Genomic DNA, 23,537 nt, shown 5'->3' on the forward strand with positions numbered 1-23,537 from the left:
GAGGGATCCACGGCAGAAGCACAGTGACTGGTCAGCTTTGATACAGGAGGAAAGGAGAAGAGGGCTGCAGGTGTTGGTAAATCATAGATCTGGTGGAAGGAGATGAGATGGTTTCCCTTTTTTTCCCAATAAAAAATGGAAGTGGAGCATCAGCTGAGAGGGGTGCAGTTTGTGAGAAGTGAGTGTTTAGGAGATGTTAAGAAGGAGGAGACAGACACATTGTATGTAAGTATAAGCTTATCTGAAATCTACATTTATAACCTAGACAGACTTCCACATGTCTGGTGGTCTGTAGAAAAACATGTATGTTTTTGCTTTATAGAAGGGAGCTCTAGTGATGTACCACTCAAGGAATTCTTACCTAGATAGAAAGCATTACAATTAAAATTTTTCCTATTATCCAGCCCCATATAAATATTATCACAGTTTTCATCATTTTGAAATCCCCTCACAAATCTCACAAATATGTAAGTAACAAATATATATTGCTGAATGAATGAGTTAACATTTCATTAGTCTCATTAATGTTTGATACATATTATCTCCTTTGACTCTGAAAGACTATCTTGGAATACTAGAGAATCATCATGTCAATTTTGGGGGTATTTTCACATATTTTATACTGAGATAAGTCAAATAATAAAAGTCTTTGTTATACCAGAAGTGAATATGGAAGAAAATTTTATTTAAAAACTCTTCTAAAAGTGCTTTGCTCCTAAAATCAAATTTGTTTTGTTTTCTTCATTGAAATCTTAGAGCAGTTTTGAGTATTTTAAAAATTATATTGGTTTTTGGGGCAGGCCCAGTGACACAGTGGTTAAGTTCACATGTTGTGCTTTGGCAGGCCAGGGTTCACTGGTTCAGATCCCGGGTGTGGACCTACATGTGGCTTATCAAGCCATGCTGTAGCAGGCGTCCCACATATAAAGTAGAGGAAGATGGGCACGGATGTTAGCTCAGCGCTAATCTTCCTCAGAAGAAAATTATGTTGGTTTTTGTAAAGATAGTAGATTTTTGTCAAACTGGTCACTTGATAGCAAATGTATTTCCTTAGTTATTAACATGTCTACTCTGTAAAACTAAAATACTGAAAAATAGAGCTCATATTTAAAACTTTTTGTCATATGAGTACATTTAATACCATATATCTCAGGAGCTCTCTCTCCTAAATACCAATGGAGTAAAATATAAACTTCATATCTCATGATATAGGATTTCTTTTTACCTAAAATATTAAACTTATGGCAAGGAAAAGCATAAAACAAAAGACTTAAAAACAAAAAAAGAAAACAAATATGCTGCAAATACATCTACCATCTGAGTTTCAGTTCCTGGATTTAGGTGGGGAAACCAAAGAAACCTTGTTATTCAAATCTGTTTGTTCCTGAGTTTCAACTAGCCAACAGCAGGAGTTTGGATAGCAAAGAAATGATCCAAAAATTTACTTGAATCTCTAGTTCCTGAGCTTGGATAGCAAGGGTTACCTTGAGCATTTTTCTCAACATATATGCACAATGATGTTGTAATTACTCATATGTGTCATCTGTCACAAACATGTCCATCATCCTGTACTTTTCTCTCTCTTCCCTCATTCCCGAAATCCAGTCAAGTCCTGAAAGGTTTGATCTCCTAAAGCAAATCCATTTCTCTCCATCCTCACTTATTCCAACAGTCTCCTGATGATCTCCCTGCAAATCATCTCTCTTCAGTCCACTCTTTACACTGTAACCAGAGAAAATATTCTACAAATTTTCATCATGCCACTGCTCTGTTTGGCATCCTTCAGTGGTTCATCATTATCCTTAGGTCAAGGCGTATGTCCCCAGAGCTTCATCCCACATCTTTTCCTGCTACCCTGCTCTACTTCAGGCACATTAAACTATTGCACTTACCTTTTCCAGAAAAGGCCATATCCTCTTATCTCCAGGGCTTCATTTGTGCTGTCCCCCATTCCTGGAACATTGTCATCCCCTTCACGTGGATAACTCCTACTTCAGCTCTCAGCCTAAAATGTTGATTTCTTTGGAGAGTCTTCTCCTAACCTCTCTTCTCTGCACCCAAAGTGTAAATTAGGGGTTTCTTCTCTGAATTCCCATCCGACCCTAAGCTCCCCCCATCATATCAGTCTATTCTGTGATGCATCTTATCTATACCGCCTAACTCTAGGAGTGTAGCCACTATCCACAGTTCTTAGCACAATGTCTTGCACACAGTACATGCTCAATATATATTGCTGAATGAATGAGTTAACATTTTCAATAAAAGTAGTATAACTTACTCCACAAACTCAAATACAAATATATTCACAATGCTTTGATTTTTTCCAAACAACTTCTTAAATACTCCAAGGCCCTTTTATCAGGAAGCCCATTATTTCCCACTTGTGGAGCACTCCCCAATAAACCACCCAGATGACTTACTCTATAAGGGATAACTTACTCAGTCTATAGTGGGTTCTGTTCTCAACTGGAGTCTGATCATGGCTAATGCCATAGTTTCTCATTACCTCAAATTATCACTTTTGGAGACTGGTCCCACTCAATCTAAAAGGCAATGCTTGTCCACTGCTTGCAGATAATGCTCTTGCTTGTCTATACCCCTGCTGGGAGGTAGAAGTCTCTGAAAGATGACAAATTAAGCTTGCTAAGGATGTTCCACAGTTGGCCTCCCGAGGGCTCTCTCTTAGCAGTCAGCCACAGCAGACCATACTCAGCCCTAGGGGGGCTGGGTTGGCATGATAACAGCATATCACAGTTCCAGAAACACCATTTCTCTCTTTCTCTCCAGTGAAGACCACTTCCCAGAAAGCAAGGCAGTTTTTTTGTTTTCTTTTTCTTTATATCAAGACACAGAAAGTCTTGCTATGCTTTTCTCCCAGGACATTCAGAGCTCCTTACTGTTTACCTTCTCTTCTAAGTAAGGCTTCCCTCTGTCAGTCTCTATCCTAGACTGTGTTATGAAAGAAAGGAAAAAAATCTGATCTTTGGCAGAGTACTTTTCTGGTGGGGCATGCTGGCGTGTTGAAAAAGAAGAGACGGGTGTGGAAAGACACTGAACTACTTGAAGTTTGGAAATTTGAGTCTGTCCTAACTTTTCAACCAACTCGTTGGTTTAATGACTTTAGCCTCCCTAGGCCTCAATTTTGTTATCTGAAAAAAACAGGAGTGTCTTTAAGATCCTTTCTAGCTTCTTTAGAATTCTATAATTTTAATATTTAAAAAAATGTTTTGTTGAGATATAATGAAATGTACCCATTTTAAGTGTACAGTACAAGTGTTTTGACAAATTTATACAACCAAGTTAGAGAACATTTCCATCACCTCAAAATGGAATTTTCATTTCCATCATAGTTCCCTCATGCCCTTTTCAGTTAATCCCCCTACCCCCATCCTCAGCCCTGGGCAACCACTGATCTGCTTTTTGTCACTATAGTTACAGTTTTGCCTAGTCTAGAATTTCATGTAATTGGAAAAGAAGGGTCCTCTGCTACTTATTTTCATACTCGAGTGATTTCACAAGTGAGAACGTAATGGTGACCCATGTAAGGATAGTATCTGAGCAGGGCAGCAGGGATAACTCAGTGGAAGCAGATAATGGCAACCCATTGGGAGAACAGCATTGGAGAGGGTGGCAGGGCAGCTGGGTGGGGTCAGGAGATTGGCTCACACAGGTGATTCAACAAATAAGTAAATGTATTTCAGATAATGGTAGCAGATTTCTCACTGACTGAGAAGGAAGACACAAAAACAAAGAGGCAGGAAGTTAGAATAAATCCTGCAGTATTAGACTGGATTTTTAATTATCAATGTGAATTAATTGTTCACAATATAGGTGGTAGTTATAGAAATAAATATAGAAGTAAAGATGTATACTTATACTTCCTAGCTCTGTCCACAGAAACAGAAACATCTCAATAGAAATGAGCATATCTAGGATCCAGATGTTGGTTTCTAAATACCACTCTCCTCTAAAAGGACCAGTGTTCCTTGATTAAACAGCTGATTCCAGAGAGGAGCAGGGAAAATACAAGTTGAGCTTGGAAACTCTTGCTGTGCCAGGACATACGGAAATGCTCTCAAAAGAAAGAAAAAATGATGGGGACATGTCAAGAAGACATAGGATCCAGCTTAAAGGGATTCCCACTGGCCACGTCTGGGATAATTTGAGCATCAAACTAATGATATTTACACATCATAACCCATTGAATTAAATAGAATCCATGATATAAACAAATTAGTAAAATATGAAGAGAAGAGGCAGCCTTTTATTACAGTAGGATACAATTAGAAAAAACACCAGTTGGCAATTATAGTAATAATGGATTCAAGAAAGAAGGCTCAATGGATGCTAACACTAGTAGATAAAAATGGAATGAAGAACTAGATATTTGTATAATTTCAAAGTATTTCCACATAAAATACTTATTAGTTACAAAGATGAAAAGTAATTGCACAATGAAGAAAATTAGAAAATATCTCATTCAAGTGATTAAATTTAACAATACGAACAACACAGAAATTGATATTGTATGCCACTCAATAAGTTATGAGGATTCATTGGACAAATACAAATTGAAGGACATTCTACAAAATGACTATGGCTTATAATCTTCAAAAATGTAGGGGCTGGCCTGGTAGTATAGTGGTTGAGTTCATGTCCTCTGCCTTGGCAGCCCAGAGTTCATGGGTTCAGATCACAGGCATGGACCCACACACCACTCATCAAGCCATGCTGTGGTGGCGTCCCACATACAAAAGACAGGAAGATTGGCACAGATGTCAGCTCAGAGCCAATCTTCCTCACCAAAAGAAAAAAAGTCAAGGGCATGAAACTCAAAGCCCCATAAACTGTCCCAGATTGAAAGACACTGGAGAGACATGACAATTGGTGCAAGACATAATCCTAGATTGGATCCATTATAGGTAATATAAAAGACAGAACTGGGACAATTCACAAACCTTGAATGTGGTCTCTGGGTATATATTGGAATTCTTTGTACTATTCTTGCAACTTTTCTCTGTTTGGAATTGTTTCAAAATAAGTAGTTTTTTAAAAAGATAATATATAAAGAACTTGCACAGCTCAACAACAAAAAATCAAACAACCTGATCAAAAAATGGGCAGGGGACATGAACAGACATTTCTCCAAAGAAGATATAAGGACGGTCAATAGACACATGAAAAGATGCTCATCATCACTAATCATCAGGGAAATGCAAATCAAAACTACACTAGGATATCACCTTACACCCGTTAGATTGGCAAAAATATCCAAAACTAAGAGTGACAAATGTTGGAGAGGTTGTGGAGAAAAAGGAACCCTCATACACTGTTGGTGGGAATGCAAACTGGTGCAGCCACTGTGGAAAACAGTATGGAGATTTCTCAAAAAGTTAAAAATAGAACCATCCATCCCACTACTGGGAATCTATCCTAAGAACCTGAAATCAGCAATTCCAAGAGTCCCATGCAGCCCCATGTTCATCGCAGCATTATTTACAACAGCCAAGATGTGGAACCAACCTAAGTACCCAGCAACTGATGATTGGATAAAGAAGATATGGTATATATACACAATGGAATACTACTCAGCCACAAAAAGGACAAAATCGTCCCATTCACAACAATATGGATGGACCTTGAGGGTATTATGTTAAGCGAAATAAGCCAGAGAGAGAAAGACGAACTCTGTATGACTCCACTCATAGGTGGAAGTTAACATATAGACAAGGAGAACTGATGGGTGGTTACCAGAGGGAAGGGGGGGGTGGGGGGAGGGCACAAAGGGTGAAGTGGTGTACCCACAACATGACTAACAATAATGTACAACTGAAATTTCACAAGGTTGTAAACTATCATAATCTTAATAAAAAAAAAGATAAAGTCGGTGGTTTCAGAAATAACTTTTTAAAAATATATTTACTAGCCTTGACCAGAATTTATTAGAACTCTTTTGGATCTGTCAGGATGTATTTTCTTGCAAGTAACAGAAAATCCAACTCAACTCTGAACAATAAGAAAAATGCATTTTCTCATACAAATGTCCTGAGGTAGTTTAGCCAAAAGGTTAATTCACCACCCCAAGACTTTCATTAACTTGTTCCCCTCTTCCATTTCTCAGTAGCAGCTTTGCCCTCCCCTCTTGGTGCTTCTCATGATTGCAATCTGGTTTCAGCAGCTCCAAGCATAATGTTCTGACATTACAGTGTCCAAAGTCTTGAAGGGGAAGAAGAGTGTATCCCTTACTCATGCCTATTTTTAAACATTTTGGAAAATTTCCCAGAAGCCCTACAACAGACTCTCTCTTACCTCTCATCCATAATCACATGCCCATTCTTAAATGAATCACTGGTAAGGAGCTGAATCACCATTACTAACTTGGAGTAATTAAAATTCATCTTCTGGGGCTAGTGAAGGGCCTGCTTCCCTTAAAAGCATTTAACACTTAATAGCTGAAGAAAATTGAAATTCTATTAGCAAAGAAGGTAGGAAATGGCTGCTGGGTAAGCAACCAACATTATCTGCCACATAAAGCTTCTTGATTTAATTGAATCATCTTTAAAGATTTATTTAAATATCTCTATTTTCAAGTGTACAGGGAAGCTAAAAGAATATATGTTACATATAGGGGGTTTTACTATGAATTTACTTCACAACATTCAGGTATTTGATTTTTCTAAGTCCTAATCTAACCAATTCAAGCCTCCACTCACAGGGCCCTCATCCCTTTGATTTACATAGATCCTGGTGCTGGCTTCCCCTGATGTGTAGTTCATTTGTCTAGTCATTGGCCTTCTTCCCAACCTCAGCATCCACTGAGACGTATTCACACCTTTCTCTGCTCACCAACTGTGTGGCCCAGTAGAGAGTAAGGTCTAGTTTGACGCGAGTGGGAAAGAAGGGTGATGAGATGAACAAAGGGTTTCTAGGGACAACCCTGCTCCTTCCCACATACACTGATTCTAAAGGTTGAAAACAACCCCAATGTCTACATTGTTATGACTGTGTACACATTGTTTACTGAAGTGCCAAGCACTTTTCTTTGATTATACTTTCTTAGCTCTGGTTCCAGAGCATAACTAAAAGAATCTTCACTTCGTGTTTCTTCCCTACCGGGTCCCTTGTTTTTTGGGTAAGCACATCTTCCTTTTCCTTAATGGTGTATTACATCCACAAATAACTTTCTCAGAAAATATGAGTGGGAAGTAAACTTTCTAAGTCACTGACTGACTAAAGATCTCTTCGCTCTGCTCTCACACTTGATGGTTTAACCAGGTGCAGAAGTCTAGGTCCAATGCATTTCCTCCTGTCTTTGCATTGCTCCATTGCCCTCTACCTTCCAGTATTGCTCTTGAGAATACAATGTCATTTTAATTTCCTGTACTTTGAACATGGCTTGATTTTTTTTCTCTGTGGAAGTTTTTAGAATCTTCCCTTTATCCCTGGCATTGTAAATTTCACAATGACATATCTTGTTTTTTTGGTCATCATTTATTTTAATTTTTGTTACAAAAAGCACATAGAAGACAAATCAGAACCATAGTGAGTTATTAAACCCATTTTCTATACACAAATACTAAAATTCCAAAAGTAGGATATGATTAAACGTGAAACATTATAGCACTGTCCATATGTACACAGCACACACAGAGATCTGCCAGTGGTCAACTCTGAATCTCCTACACACCTGTTGTTGATACAAAAACCCTGCAATTGAGGGGCCAGCCCCGTGGCCAAGTGGCCGCTGCAGCAGCCCAGGGTTTCGCCAGTTTGGATCCTTGTCATGGACATGGGACTGCTCATCAGGCCATGCTGAGGCGGCATCTCATATGCCACAACTAGAAGGACCCACAACTAAGAATATACAACTATGTACCGGAGGGCTTTGGGGAGAAAAAGGAAAAAAATAAAATCTTAAAAAACAAAAAAACCCTGCAATTGAACTTCTACTCTTCAGTTCTTGTTTTCTTGATGTATCAGGAACTTTAGAGATATGAAGAAGTTGCATTAAAGTGAGTTTCTGCTAACGGATTTCTGTGCTTTACTCTGGACAACTGTGCACTATACCATGGAAAACTTTTGAAGCCCATTTCTAGCTAAGATAGTGGAAGACTCTTCTAGTTCCTTTTTAGCCAATTTATTTTTTCCTAGCCAGTCATTTGAGGGCAAAGTACAAAAATAGTTCAGGAAACAAATCATATTTTTATATTGTTAAGTTCACTATAAAATGCCACTCAATTTTTAAAAATCACTAAAAGGACACTTTCTGCAGCAAAAAGCAAAGGCTAAGTTCAAGTTTGTGTTGTTTGACAAAGACAGTCGTACAATACATATGTCATATGTTCATTACAGCTTAAAGTGAAATGTGCAATTTAGGGAAAAACAACTATGCAATTGCTTGTTTCTCCTGTTTCCTTCCCAAACAAGGATGAGAATCTCTTGCCATTTTACCTATTTCTTTCCTTTTTAAACCTTAGTTTGTATTGTGAAAGCTTACTAATATATTTATATTCAAAATCTGTAAAGGCACTTTTCTGGACACAGTGACTCATCAGTGGTTTAGTTGAGTTCTTCTGCACACAATGAGTTGACTTCTAATAGGTAGCTGACGACTGCAGATGATGCACTATTAGAGGTCTCTTTCCTTCAGGCTTCTAGTATCTTGGATATTTCCGCTGCTGGGACTCAAGTCACAAAGAGTGTACACACAGCTGCTAACTGTGTACCCCATGGTATATCTTCATCTTGAACATGCTGTATAAACATATCCATAACCAAACTGATATTTTTGACATGAGATGGAAACCATTCCTTCAAATCCAATGGGCCTAAATGACCATCAGCCTCAGTATTGATGTCATGATATCAGGAGTATATGCAATGCTCACAAGTCCTTTTCTGCATTTTATCCACTTATCCATTACAAGCCACAGCTCTTTACTTATGATCTTATCATGTGTGCAAATCTATTGCTCATGGCAGCAGAGAAGACAGATGGCAATTATATGTTTCCAAGTGTTATCACTTAGATCACCAAGTTTTTCACTGGTGTGAAATTCTGTTTCTGGACATCCTTGATTATTCCCCCCCATTCAATGTGCTGAGCATTTGGTGGACCCTTTCAATCTAGAAATCTCTGTTTCTTGCTTCTAGGATTTTTCTTGAACTATTTCATTGATAATTCATTCCCTTTTGATTTTCTCTTTCTGGAACTCCTATTAGTTCAATATTGAATATCCTGGGTTGAACCTCTATGTGAATAATCAAAAAGTCCCAATCATCATTTCCCCCCTACATTATCAGCTATTTTATTAATTTTATCTATTATTGCATTTTTTATTTCAGCATATAAAGGATCTCCTTCTTACTCTTTTTTTCCCTCATGTTATCTTGTATTTATTTTATGGATGCAAATCTTCTTGAATTTTTCTGAGGACATTTACTAAAGTTACTATTTTTTCATTATTTTCTTTTGTTACCTGAATTAGCTTTTTCCTCTCAGGTCATTTTTCTCTATGTTTACCTTGGTCTTTCTCTGTCAGGTTGTTTCTTTTCAATGTTCCTTGGCTGTTTGCCACATTTAAGAATTCTGCACAAGAGCGCCTGGCTAGAATTCTTGCACATAGGTGGGGGTATCCACTGGCATATTTTATTTTAGCGTGAATGACAATGATCAGGGCATAGTCCTACCAGACACCCCACTCCAAGTCTGCTCTTCTGTTTCTATTCCTCATTTCAGCCAGTGGCCCTTCCAAGAAACCTGAGATTATCCTCAACTTTTCCATGCGCTCCCCACCCCCCATTTCCTAAGTCAACTTCCAAGTCTTGTTGATTTTACTTCTAAACATCTCTTGCTTCCTATTTTATCCTTACTCTAATCGTTTTATGTGTCGGCTTGGTAAGGTTATAGTACCCAGTAAATCTATAATGATTTCAAAATAAAAAGTTTTTTAAAGTCAAAACTATGTATGAAGCCTAGCTTCTCCAACCCTATCCCCTCCACCTCATTTCAGCTCCCGGTAGATAACCAGATTCATTATTTTTTGGTTCATCTCTTCTGTTTCTTTTTGCACAAGTAAACAAATAAATGTATTCGTTGTTGAACTAACACGGATATATTAGTAAAATAGTCAATATACTCTTACAAAATAGAATCTATTAGATTCTTGATTCTATTTCTCTCTTGAACAAAAAAATCTTGCTCCACACATTTCTTGCTTCTCTGCTTAACAATATATCCATATCAACTCATAGAAATAATCTTCGTCCTTGTTCTTTTTAATGGCTGTTTGGTATTCCAATGCGCTGGTGTCCTATTCAACCAGTTTCCTGCTGATGGACATTTGAATTGTTTCCACATCATTGCCATTGTGTATAAATAATGCTACAATGAGTAATGTTATGTTTGTTTTGTTTTCTATTTGTCAAGTTGTACCTTCATAGTAATTTCCTAGAAGTGGCATTGCTGGGTCCAAGGATAAAAACTTAGGTATATTTGCTAGATAGTGCCAAATTTCCCTCCTTGAGGTAGTACCATTTTATTCTTTTGGATTTTTGTCATTTTGATAGGTGAGAATTGGTACTTCAGTATAGTTTTAATTTACATTTCTCTTACAATGAATATGTTGAGCATCTTCTCAGATTGGCTGATTTGACTGGAATGTAGTCAGCAAGAGGGAAAAAGAGGTCTGGGAGGCAACCATAGGCTAAGCTATGTAAGACTTTGTAAACCTGAGCAATGGAGGTTGGATATTATTCTAGGTTTGATGAGCTGCTACTGTAGTGTTAAGCAAGGGGGTGATGTGATCTGATTCACATTTCAAAATCACTATAGTTGCTTTGTGGATAACAGAAGTTGGAAAGGAAACTGGGGAATCACTTAGAAGGCTTTTGTAGCACTTCATTTAAAAGATGTTAATGACTTGGAGTGATGATAATGGAGATGGAGAAAATCAAATGGATGTAGGAAATGTATGGGATTTGCTGATGAATTGGATGTGGGGAGTGAAGGAAAGAGAGGAGAGTTAGCCTACTAGAACTGGACTGGCTAGGTGTCCCAGAGCCTTTTAACTGAGAGATTTGAAAAGGTGAGATTCATAATAGTTGCTCAATAAATAGCTGAAAGCTGGATGAACAATTAATTCCAAGTATTGGAGATGAAAGGTATTCTTTTGTTTTTATATTAAAATTTGCCTTTACAAACGATCTGAACAGATATTTCTCCAAAGAAGATATACAGATGACCAAAAGGCACAGGAAAAGATGTTCATCACTAATTATCAGGGCAATGCAAATCAAAACTACAATGAGATATCACCTCATGCCCTTCAGAATGGCTGTAATTAACAAGACAGGAAATAACAAGTGTTGGAGAGGATGTGGAAAAAAAGGAATTCTCATACATTGCTGGTGGGAGTGCAAACTGGTGCAGTCACTATGGAAAACAGTATGGAGAGTCCTTCAGAAGTTAAGAATAGAACCACCATATGATCCAGCTATCCCACTGCTGGGTATTTATCCAAAGAACACGAAAACACAAATGTGTAAAGATATATGCACCCTATGTTCAGTGCAGCATTATTCAAAATAGCCAAGACTTGGAAGCAACCTAGGTGCCATCAAGAGACGAATGGATACAGAAGATGTGGTATATACACACAATGGAATACTACTCAGCCATAAAAAAGGATGAAATCTTGACATTTGTGACAACATGGATGGACCTTGAGGGCATCATGCTAAGCAAAATAAGTCAGGGAGAAAGAAGAATACCGTATGATCTCACTCATGAATAGAAGATAAAAACAACAACAAACAAACACATAGACACAGAGATTGGATTAGTGGTTACCAGAGGGGAAGCTGGCAGGGGGAGGTGAAAGGGGTGACTAGGCACATGTGTGTGGTGATGAACTGTAATTAGGTTTTGGGTGGTGAACATAATGTAATCTACACAGAAATGGAAATATAATGATGTACACTTGAAATTTATTTAATGCTATAAACCAATGTTACTGCAATGAAAAATAAACAAAATTTGCCTTCATCAAATTAGCATGAGATGGCTTCAGCCTCAGCTTCCAAAGCAATTAGCACATCTCACAATAGCTGGCTGAGTTTCTGAAGCAGGAAAATAACACACAAAATGATACAACAGTGTGAAATCAGCACTGTTTACCAGATAATCTTTTCTGCAGTATTTTATCCCTTAAATGTTTTGTTGAATCTTTACCAGGATAATCTCATTTAAAATAACCTTTAGAAAAGTTTATAAAGTTTACCTTTTCCATGAAAACCTGCGATCCACCTAGACCTTTCTGAGAAAATGGAAAGTTCAGATCAGGGACTTTTCAAACAACTTTTGTCATTAACATTTATTTCAACTAAAGAAATGTGAATCCAGAATTAATGTAAGGTAAAACCTCAAAGTAGTTGGCAAAAGTAATGCTCTTAAGAGTTTGATTAAAATGTTTTTGGTACCTGTGCTACATATTACAGACAGGCATTAACAAAACAAAAAGCACATTCTGCAGAGAATCAAATTCTGATAAATTCTGGTTTGTAAAAATGAATTCAGTGGTACAGTCCCCCCAAGGAGAAGCAATTTGCCTTGTTACCATCAGTCGAAAATCAAGAACATATTTTCCTCTTCTTTTCCCTCTTCTGACATCACAGCACTATATACATGTACAAATCTAAATCCTTTTAATCAGAGAATCTAATAAACTAAACAAGACTCTGATATTTAACAGGGCTTACCAATCATGTACTACACAACATTTTCTTTTGAAAATAAAAATTTTATAATCTATTTCAAAAATATCAAACAATTCAAAAATACATAAACTGGAACAAAATTTCCAAACAAAAATTCAAAAACCTTAGCAAAGCCATACATATAACATCAAATAAATATTCATCTAGCTTCATTTATCAACTAAAACACTCAGTAAAAATGATTTCTGTACGTGTAAACAGAGTGTAACACTTGAACATTTCAATAGGAACTGCTGTTCCGTCACACATACCAAAGTTTGCCCTGTAAATAAATTGAAGAAATTTCAATTAGAAGGCAAATGAAAACTAAAAATAGAAACAGCACGTCTTAAAGTTTTTTAGAGACCTACATATAAGTAATTTCCAAACACACAATTTTTTTACATGCTTATGGTTTGGAACAAATTTTCCCTGAGCACTCTTTCTGCTTGGTTAGAAAAATTAAAACATGATCTATAGAATAGAATTTTATTTTGATTTCTGTTGAATATCTGCAATTTTTCAGCCATCAAATGTATTTGGGAATCTTTCCTTCTAGATATCTCCAAATGGCTACAGAAATACAGTTGGGTTTTAGAGCCCTGAGAAGTGGACAGTGGTTGTCTCATACAACTGAAATGATTTACTATCCTAAAACTATGAATGGGTATTTTAACAAATTCAGAATGGCACAAGCATCACAGAAGAGGTAATAATCAGTAATTCCAGCTCAGATGACCAATAGATAGGCATTAAAAACTGAAAGAAAAAAAAAGTTGGATTAACATTGTGCTTTCCATGAATAATGCTGAAAAAAATTAACCCTTCTGCCCAACACAGGAAATGCCTCACCCTAAAACTTTATTTAATACAGTCTTGAGATCTGTCACTCCTTAATATCATGCAAACTTACATCACTAGGAATTTCATCACACAAACTGCAGTTCTCACTGCTATCCCAAGATTTACAGCCCCAAAGACACACTACAATCAGTGCACAAGCATGGTACCACTACCCGCTGTGTTCCCCTAATTTTTTAAGGTCCTAAAAAATCTTAGCTACTTGAGAGTTTAGGCCTCTTCTCTTTTAAATAAATAAAGGATAACAAATATTAGGAATTTTAACTATGCAACTTTGTAAATACTAATTTTTTACATAGCCTAGCATTACAATAAAGGAAAATTAGATTTAAGAAGTTTTGTATTTACAATTTAGATTTCATAAGACCTAACTACACATTTCCCTTAGCACTATGACTTATGTAGTTTTCGAGAATAATTAATAAATAACTTAAAACATTTAGAAGTCATCATTCTGAAGATCCTGAAGAAGTGAGCAATTTCAGATGTCCAGAGGTGTGTCTTCTGTCTTTTTAGTTGTATGTTAAGAGGCTTTATGCAGGACGCCCTGGACCAAAACGGCTTTTAGACCTAGATTTTTTAAACAGAAAAGAAGGTCAGAGGTGCTTCTAAAGTATAGGAAGTGGCTGCTGCTTTAGGTTACGTCTGATTGACAGTATCAAAGTTCAATGAAACCTCATGTAGCTCCATAATCCATTTTTTAAAGATTTTTATTTTTTTCCTTTTTCTCCCCAAAACCTCCCGGTACATAGTTGTATATTCTTAGTTGTGGGTCCTTCTAGTTGTGGCATGTGGGACGCCACCTCAGCATGGGCTGATGAGCGGTGCCATGTCCACGCCCAGGATTCAAACTGGCAAAACTCTGGGCTGCCGCAGTGGAAAGCACGAACTTAACCACTCAGCCACGGGGCTGGCCCCTCCATAATCTACTTTTAAACAACCTTGTAGTGAGATGTATTTTGGAATACAGATTTTTTTTTTTATTTTTGGGAGATGATATGATACATATATTGTATATTATGGATCTGGAGCAGTGTACCATAATCAAACATATTAGTGCTCCTTCAGTGAAACACACAAACATTTACATTAAGTGGGATAAATAAAAACTATAAATAAGCATCACAGTAGCTCAGGTTAGGTTTGAGTTGCCACAAATGTATTAAAAAACTCCTGGTGTTTTATAAAATTTCTGGAAGAAAATATAGGTAGTACACTCTTTGACATCAATCTTAAAAGGATCTTACTGAACACCATTATCTTCTCAGACAAGGGAAATAAAAGAAAAGACAAACAAGTGGGGCTTTATCAGACTAAGGAGCTTCTGCAAGGTAAAGGAAACCAGGATCAAAACAAAAAGACAACTCACCAACTGGGAGAAAATAATTGCAAATCATATATCCAACAAGGGGTTAATCTCCATTATATATAAAGAACTCACACAACTGAACAACAAAAAAACAAACAACCTGATCAAAAAATGGGCAGAGGATATGAACAGACATTTCTCCAAAGAAGATAAACAGATGGCCAATAGACACATGAAAAGATGTTCAACATCACTAATCATCAGAGAAATGCAAATCAAAATTACCCTAAGATACCACCTTATACCTGTTAAAATGGCTATAATCACTAAGATAGAAAATAACAAATGTTGGAGAGGATGTGGAGAAGAGGGAACTCTCATTCACTGCTGGTGGGAATGCAAACTGGTGCAGCCACTATGGAAAAGAGTATGGAGATTTCTCAAAAAACTAAAAATAGAAATACCATATGACCCAGCTATCCCCATTACTGGGTATCTATCCAAAGAACATGAAATCAACAATTCAAAATGACTTATGCACCCCTATGTTCACTGCAGCATTATTCACAATAGCTAAGACATAGAAGCAACCGAAGTGACCATTGACCGAAGAATGGATAAAGAAGATGTGGTGTATATATATATACAATGGAATACTACTCAGCCATAGAAAAGACAAAATCGTCCCATTCACAACAACATGGATGGACTTGGAGGGTATTATGTTAAGTGAAATAAGACAGACAGAAAAAGACAAACACCAGATGATTTTACTCATATGTGGAAGATAAACAAACACTCGGACAAAGACAACAGTTCAGTGGTTGCCAGCAAAGGGGGCTGGGGGGTGGGTGCAAGGGGTCAAGGGGAGCACATACATGGTGAGGGACAAGTAATAACATACAACTGAAATTTCACAACGTTGTAAACTATTATGGACTCAATAAAAATAATAAAAAAGTCTGGTTTTTTGAGCTTTCTGGATTTCAGAATTGCAGATAAGGCATTTGGATCTGTGCTATTAGTGATCAAATCTCAGTAACCGTTACTCTTTAAAAGAAAATTTGTGATGTAAAATGGCACAGTACCCCAAATTAGATTTTATTAAGAAAAATAAAACAAGGAATGAGAAAAACTTCAATGGTTTATATAAAGTAAGAATATATAACCTATAAACAGTATAAAAATTCTGCTAATTCACAGTAGCACTATAGCTTATATTTTTATCAGTAGCTCGCTCAGAACAGAGCTGATTCAATAAACAGAAAACTTAAAGAAAACTATATTTCATTAAATTTTGCGCTTATAACCCTTTAACTTTTAAGTTAAAATCTGGTTCTATGTCTTGATGATCTAATCCTAGAAACAAAAAAAACCCACACCAAAATTCTGTGCTTGTCGTGTTCATGATTTTCCCTGAAAAAGTCACTTCAAAGCCAATGGCATTGTGGATTCGCTGATGCTGACGTACCTCGTGTTCTTCTCTGAGCTGCTCTGCCGCGCGCTGGCTGGTACGGAGGCCTTGATTTGCGCTTCGAGTCTGGAATAAATGCCTCCTGCAAACTGCAGAGTAAAGGAGCAAAATTAAGTTATTATCTTTATGGAATCAACAGAAGCTCTGCTTTATTAAAATGGCATTCTTCTGAACTTAGAAGTAATTTTATTTTTATTTTTAAAATTCAGCTTCTTTGAGTTATAATCTACATGTATAACTTACAGTAAAATGCACCCTTTTTAGTGTACAGTTCTGAGTTGTGACAAATGCATAGTTGTGTAACCACCGTTAGAAGGAAGACACAGAACAGTCCCATCACCCCAAGAACAGCCCCTTGTGCCTCTTTTAAGTGAACCGATTTGACACCACCAATTCCTGACAACCACTCATCTATTTTACGTCCCTATAGTTTTGCATTTTCCAGAGCACTATGTAAATAGAACCATACAGTCTGTAGTCTTTTGTATTTGGCTTCTTTCACTTAGTATAACGTATAGGAAACTCATCTATGTTTTGCATGTATCAGCAGTTCATTCTTTTTTAAATGTACTACAGTTTTAATTATTTTTTCCAGGTAAAGGACATTCAGGTTGTTTCTAGTTTTTGGTAACTCTGAATAAAGCCACTATAAACATGTGTGAATTGATCTGCATGGTGACTAAACGTTTAACGTTATAAGAAACAGTCAAACTGTTTTCCAAAATGGCCATTCCTTTTTTTGCATCCCTACTAGCCATATATGAGAGTTCCAGTTGCTCCATATCCTTGCCAGCATGTTTAAAAAAAAAAAATTTTAGACATTCTAGTTGGTGTATAGTGGTATCTCACTGAGGTTTTAAGTTACGTTTTCCCAGTGACTAGTGATGTTGCATCTTTCCATGTGCTTATTTGGCACGTGTAAGTCTTCTTTCATGAAGTGTATAGTTAATCTTTTGCCTATTTACTTTTATTGGATTGTTTATTTTATTATTGAGTTTTGAGAGTTCTTTATATATTCTGGATACAAACCCTTTACCAGATAAGTATTTTACACATATTTTCTCATAGTTCATGGCTTGTCTTTTCATCCTCTTAATAGTGCCTTTCAAAAAGAAGAAATTTTTACTAAGTTTTACAGGGAAGTAAAGTTTTGAATACAAGAATTAGGGGCAAGAGTATTGTGAATACATAATACCAATACTAATGATAATGCCTAAAGTTATGATTAATATGTAATTCTGATAAGAATATAGGTATTTCTAGTCATCATTTTCAACAAGATAACTTATTTCAGAGATAACATCTAAGAAGCATGCAGACTTGATCAAAATCAGCAACTTCCAGAAAGTAACCCTCTGGATAACCAGCATTTGGTCAGCAATGTACAGTTAATCTACTCTTGGGGTGACATGACACTTGCAGTGACAACGTACCTTGTTATCTGTGTTACAGAGGACCTATGCACCATGGATAACAAGAGATAGTAGAAAACTTATATGTGAATGAATTGGCTAACTGGTACAGAATATAAAAATATTTAAATTGCTCTTTTAAAATTATGCCTAAAACATCTTTATACTCTTCATGATAAAAATAAAGGAGGAAGGCATGTCTAAGCAAGCAAAGTACACTAGTACATAATTCTTACTTCTTTTGCTTCCTTTGACTTGACTCGGTCCAGATCACCCAATCTCATCTTTATTAGGTGCCCTGTAATTTCAGACATCCGCCGCTGATCTGAAGGTAAAAAATAATAGACCTTACTTTTCATGAGGATGATTTATAACTTCCACTTCTTAAAGAAGGCTGCAAGTGTCAAGAGTTTATGCAAATATCACTGGATATTATTTTATAAACACATACATTTATTTATCTTTGAAGAATTTTAGGCTGCAAGTGGACAAATGGGTCATACATGGACAATTGTGCTGCTTTTAAGATTACTGCACATCAGCCTAAACATATTCAGTTATCTTTAGAGTGAAAGTCGTGGGCAAAAATCAATCTGAGAGACCTAAAAACTACAGGAAGAGCTGGCCCTCATGGCCTACTGGTTCAAGTTTGGTGCTCTTACTGCTTCAGTGGCCTCTGTTCACTTCCCAGTTGTGGAACCATATCACCTGTCTGTCAGGTGCCATGCTGTGGCAGTGGCTCACATAGAAGAACTAGAAGGACTTACAACTAGGATATAAAAACATGCACTGGGGCTTTGGGGTGGGGGAAAAAAAAACACGACAGGGGCCAGCCTGGTCGCCCAGTGGTTAAGTTTGCACGTTCCACTTTGACGGCCCAGGGTTCACCAGCCCAGGGTTCACCAGTTTGGATCCTGGGTACAGACCTAAGCACTGCTTACCAAGCCATGCTGTGGTAGGTGTCCCACATATAAAGTAGAGGAAGATGGGCATGGATGTTAGCTCAGGGCCAGTCTTCCTCAGCAAAAAGAGGAGGATTGGCGGCAGATGTTAGCTCAGGGCTAATCTTCCTCAAATAAAAAATACAAACAAACACCACAGGTACATAAAACAATATATTATCTACTGGGATGGTCGAATACTGAAATTCTGGTTAATACCTAAGGAAATGGCTAATTACAGGCCTTATTCCAGCTGGAACCTTTAAAGCTATTTAGGATACTTCATAATATGAAAGATTCCTATCATTATTTACTCCTAATTTGTATATTACCCAAATAATGAAACTTACCATCTTCTCTTTGTGCATCCTGGTTAAATCTCAGAGATCTTGTAGCATCCCATTTATTCTTCTGCATACTTACACTATTGAAAAAATTTTTAAAAAATCAGCATTGACGCTTTAAAGGGTGGACATCTGATTGGATTAAGGAACAATACTCACATGAAAGGAGACACATCTCTAGAAGTTGACTAAAAAAAAGGCAGACAACATTAAGGCCCAATTAGAATGTATTTACTGATTAGTGTTATCGTTAATAAAAGAGTTTACATTTATTGAGTACTAGGTATTGTATCAAGAGCATTGTAAGTATTATTTCATTTAAGCCTTGCAACAACCATGTGAGACAGGTGCTATTATTACCTCTATAATAAAAGAGGTTCAGAGAAGTTAAGAAACTTGTCCAAAGAGAAAGAGACCTAGAATTTGAACCCAGCTTTATCCGTCTGATCTGGAAGCCCCAGCTTACGCAATCTTTTAGAATTCACCCATTCGTGTGCCTGTGGTACTTAATACGAAGATGAATGTACAACCTGTCCAATGTAATTGTGTGGAATTTGTCTCAAGCCCAGCCTCGCACATATTTTTGGAATCCATGATTTCTCTTTTAGCCACTAGTGGTTATTACTGTTCTCTGATTCCTACCTGGCTTTTTACTCCTTCCTTCGAAGGCATGGGGAAATAAGAATTATTTTAAAAGGTCATAAAATATACTATCTTTAAAAATTTTCAAGTCTATATATCTTATTTTAAAGTTTATTCATTCTATTTTTTGGATAAGTAATATTGGTGCAAAATTCAAAAGGTACAAACAGCACACATAATAAAAAGCCTCTGTCCCCCAGACATTCAGTTCTCTTCCTAGTTGAAACCAACCATATCAATTTCTTGTGTAGCTTTCCAGAGATATTTTATGTATATAAAAGGAAATTCATAGATATTCCTTGATCTATTCTACACAAATAGTAGTGTAATATGCCACTATATTCATACTGTTCTGCATTTTCCTTTTTTCATCTGTCACTGTATCTCAGGGATCTTTAATTATTCTTTATGGAACTTCTACATTCATTTTCACACTGCTAGCATTCAAATATGGTATTTGATATTCTTTTTCAGATGTTTCCTAGCTATACTTGCTTGCTTATTTCTCAATATGAACTTCAGAATAACAGATAATTTAGTTACCTTCTCCAATGCCTTTTCTTTCTTCTGACCACAGGGTGAAGACATCTGCTTTTTTGGTTGTTTAGTGAGCTTCTTTGGCTTCTCCTTTTTTCCTGATAACGGAAGGTCAATGTTATGAGCATAAGTCCCATACACTTTTCCAATGCACTTGTTACTTCCAAACAATAAAATCATTTTTTTTTAAAAAAATTGTTTTTTAAAACTAACAAATTACCTCCACATAAAAAATAAATATATGGAGAAGTCAAAGTAAAACTGCTCTCTAGGGGTTCATTTTAATTACTTTTCTTCTTTCTACTTGGTGAAAACCTTTGGGGAAAAAATGAGGGCAATGAACTCAAAGTTCCAATGAAATCAAATATAGAAAAATATTGGGGAAAATTATACATATTTATTTTTCTGAATCTAATTTGACAGTGGAGTCATCTCCTAAATCCAAGTTTTTTATATAAATAATAACAAGCCAGAAGTTAAAAAAAACACAGAGGCTGAATATAAAAGACAGGAAAAAGATATGCCATCCAAACAGTAAACAAAAGAAGTCTAGAGTGATTACATTAATATTAAGCAAAACAGACTTCAAGACAAGCAGTTTTACTACAAAGAGGGATACGTCATAATGATAACCAACACACTACAAATATATATGTGCCTAATCATAAAGCTCTAATGTACACCAAGCAAAAACTGATGGATCTGAAAGGAAAAATACGTAAATTAACAATTATAGCTGGAGATCTCACTGTCCCTCTCTTACTAATTGATAGAACAAGTAGTCAGAAATTGAGCACGATTATAGCTTACACCAGACAATCAAACCAAGTTGACCTGACATTTATAGACTACTCCACCAATAAGAGCAGAACTCACATTCTTTTCATGTGTATCTGGAACATGTCTCAATAAAATGTAAAAGACGAAACCAGACAGAGTATGTTCTCTGACCACGATGGAATTAAATTAGAAACCTGTAACTGAAAAGTATCTGGAAAATCTGAAAATATTTGGAAATTAAACCACACACACATCAAAGGAAAAATCATAAGGGAAGTTAGAAAGTATTTTGTATTGAATATAAATGAAAACAAGATGTATCTAAATCTGTGGGAAATAGTTAAAGCGGTGTTTAGAGAGAATCTTACAGCTTTCAATGCTTATATCAGAAAAGAAGAAAAGTCCAAAAATCAATGATTTAAGCTTCCACCTTAAGAAGCTAAAAAAAGAAGAGGAAATTATGTCTAAAGTAATTATAATGAAGGAAACACTAAATATAAAATAGACAACTATAGAGAAAAACCAATGAAATCAAAAGCTGGTTCCTTGAAAAGATCACCAAAACTAATAAACATCTAGCTAAACTGATCAAGAAAAAAAGAGGTAAGACACAAATTACTAATATCAGGAATGAGGAAGGGACATCACTACAGATCCTTCAGACAGAGGATAATGAGGATAATAAAAAATATTATGGACAACTTTATGCCAATAAATTTGACAATTTGGATAAAATGGACAAATTCCTTGAAAGACCCAAATTACCAAAAAAGATTCAAGAAGAAATATAAAACTTGAATAGCACTGGATTAATTAAAGAAAATGAATTCATTATTAAAAACCTTTCCATAAGGAAAACTCCAGGCCCAGATGGCTTCACTGCTGAATTTTATCATACATTCAAGAGAGAAATAACGCAAATACTACACAAATTCTTTCAGAAATGAGAAGGGAACACTTTCCAACTTGTTTTATGAGGTTAGTACTACCCTGATATCAAAACCTGAAAAAGACAAAAAAAAATACAGACAACTATCCCTCATGTACACAAACAAAAAATCCTTAACAGAATATCAGCAAATCAAATACAGTAATATATAAAAGAATAATGCCTCATAACTAAGTGGAGTTTACCCCAGAAGACTGATGTAACACTCGAAAAAAATCAGTGTAATTAATCATATTGACATAATAAAAAACCTCTGCATTATCATCTCAATAGATGGAGAAAAGCATTCGACAAAATTCAACACCCATTTACTGTAACTCAGCAAACTAGAAATAGAAAGGAACTTCCTCAACCTGAGAAAGGGCATTTATGAGAAACCAACAACTAACATTACACATTCAGTGGTTAAAGACTGAATGCTTTCCCCCTAAGATAGGGAACAAGGCAAGGATGTCTGTTCTCACCACTTCTATTGAACATCAGGTCCTAACCAGTGCAAAAAGGCAAAACAAAGAAATAAAAGGCATACACACTGGGAATCTAATTAGCAAAGGAAGAACAATTAAGTGAATGCAGCATGATCACAGGATACAAGGTTAATATAAAAAGATCAGTTGTATTTCAGTTTTACCATCACTGAACAATTGAAAAAAGAAAAACCTACTTCCGTGCATGACAGCATAAAAAAATACTTAGGAATAAATTTAACAAAAGATGTTCAGGGGCCGGGCCTGTGGCGTAGTGGTTAAGTTCAGCGCACTCTGCTTTGGTGGCCCAGGTTCACAGGTTCAGGTCCTGGGTGTGGACCCACACCACCTGTCAGTCATGCTGTGGCAGTGACTCACATACAAAACCGAGGAGGACTGGCACAGATGTTAGCTCTAAGAGGTTCAACCTCTGTATACTGAAACTACAAAACATTGTTGGGAGACGTCAAAGAAGACTTAAATAGTGGAGAGAGATTCTGTGTTCATGGGTTGGAAGACTTACTGCTGTAAAAAAAAAAAAAAGCAATTCTCCCCAAATTGATAAATGAGTTCAACATAATCCCAATAGAAATCCCAGTAGAATTTTTGTAGTTACATACACACTGATTCCAAAATGTATAGGAAATGCAAAGCACCCAGAAATACCAAAATAATCTAAAACAAAATAAGAATTTTTGAGGACTCACACCACCAGATTTCAAGACTCAATAAAAACTACAAAAATTAAGACAGAGTGGTACTGATATATTGACGTATATGATGACTGACCTAAGAATCAACGGAAGAGAAAAAAGAGTTCAGAAATAGATTCATATGAAAATGGTCAATTGATTTTTTAACAAAGGTGCCAAGGTAATCCAATAGGAAAAGGACAGTCTTTTCAACAAAAGATTCTGGCACAGCTGGCTATGCCTATGCAAAAAAAAGGAAGCTTGACCCTTAATTCATGTCACACACAAATATTAATCTAGAAGGATCATAAACTTAAATATAAAAGCTAAAATCATACAACTTCTGGAAGAAAGCAGCAGAAAATCTTTGTGA

At 36.3% G+C, this 23,537-nt stretch overlaps 1 protein-coding gene across 11 annotated transcripts in view; it reads right to left on the reverse strand.

Annotated features, from left to right (window-relative positions):
- Positions 1-11,153: 11,153 nt before the first annotated feature.
- SANBR (SANT and BTB domain regulator of CSR) overlaps positions 11,154-23,537 on the reverse strand; it is a 51,470-nt gene continuing 39,086 nt past the window's right edge. For 7 of the 11 annotated variants that reach the window (XM_044772499.2, XM_070512761.1, XM_014857465.3 and 4 more), the window contains 7 exons: positions 20,283-20,374; positions 19,740-19,757; positions 19,257-19,285; positions 19,104-19,177; positions 18,049-18,137; positions 16,398-16,489; positions 11,154-14,187 (listed from right to left, as the gene is read on the reverse strand). In XM_044772499.2, the coding sequence (XP_044628434.1) occupies positions 14,151-14,187; positions 16,398-16,489; positions 18,049-18,137; positions 19,104-19,177; positions 19,257-19,285; positions 19,740-19,757; positions 20,283-20,374 (431 nt within the window). In that variant the 3' untranslated portion in view covers positions 11,154-14,150. The remainder of the gene's footprint in view (positions 14,188-16,397; positions 16,490-18,048; positions 18,138-19,103; positions 19,178-19,256; positions 19,286-19,739; positions 19,758-20,282; positions 20,375-23,537) is intronic. The other 4 variants (XM_014857464.3, XM_070512764.1, XM_070512759.1 and 1 more) reach the window with 1 other exon arrangement.

The sequence above is a fragment of the Equus asinus genome, chromosome 6, assembly GCF_041296235.1.
Source record: "Equus asinus isolate D_3611 breed Donkey chromosome 6, EquAss-T2T_v2, whole genome shotgun sequence".
NCBI classification, from domain to species: Eukaryota; Metazoa; Chordata; class Mammalia; order Perissodactyla; family Equidae; genus Equus; species Equus asinus.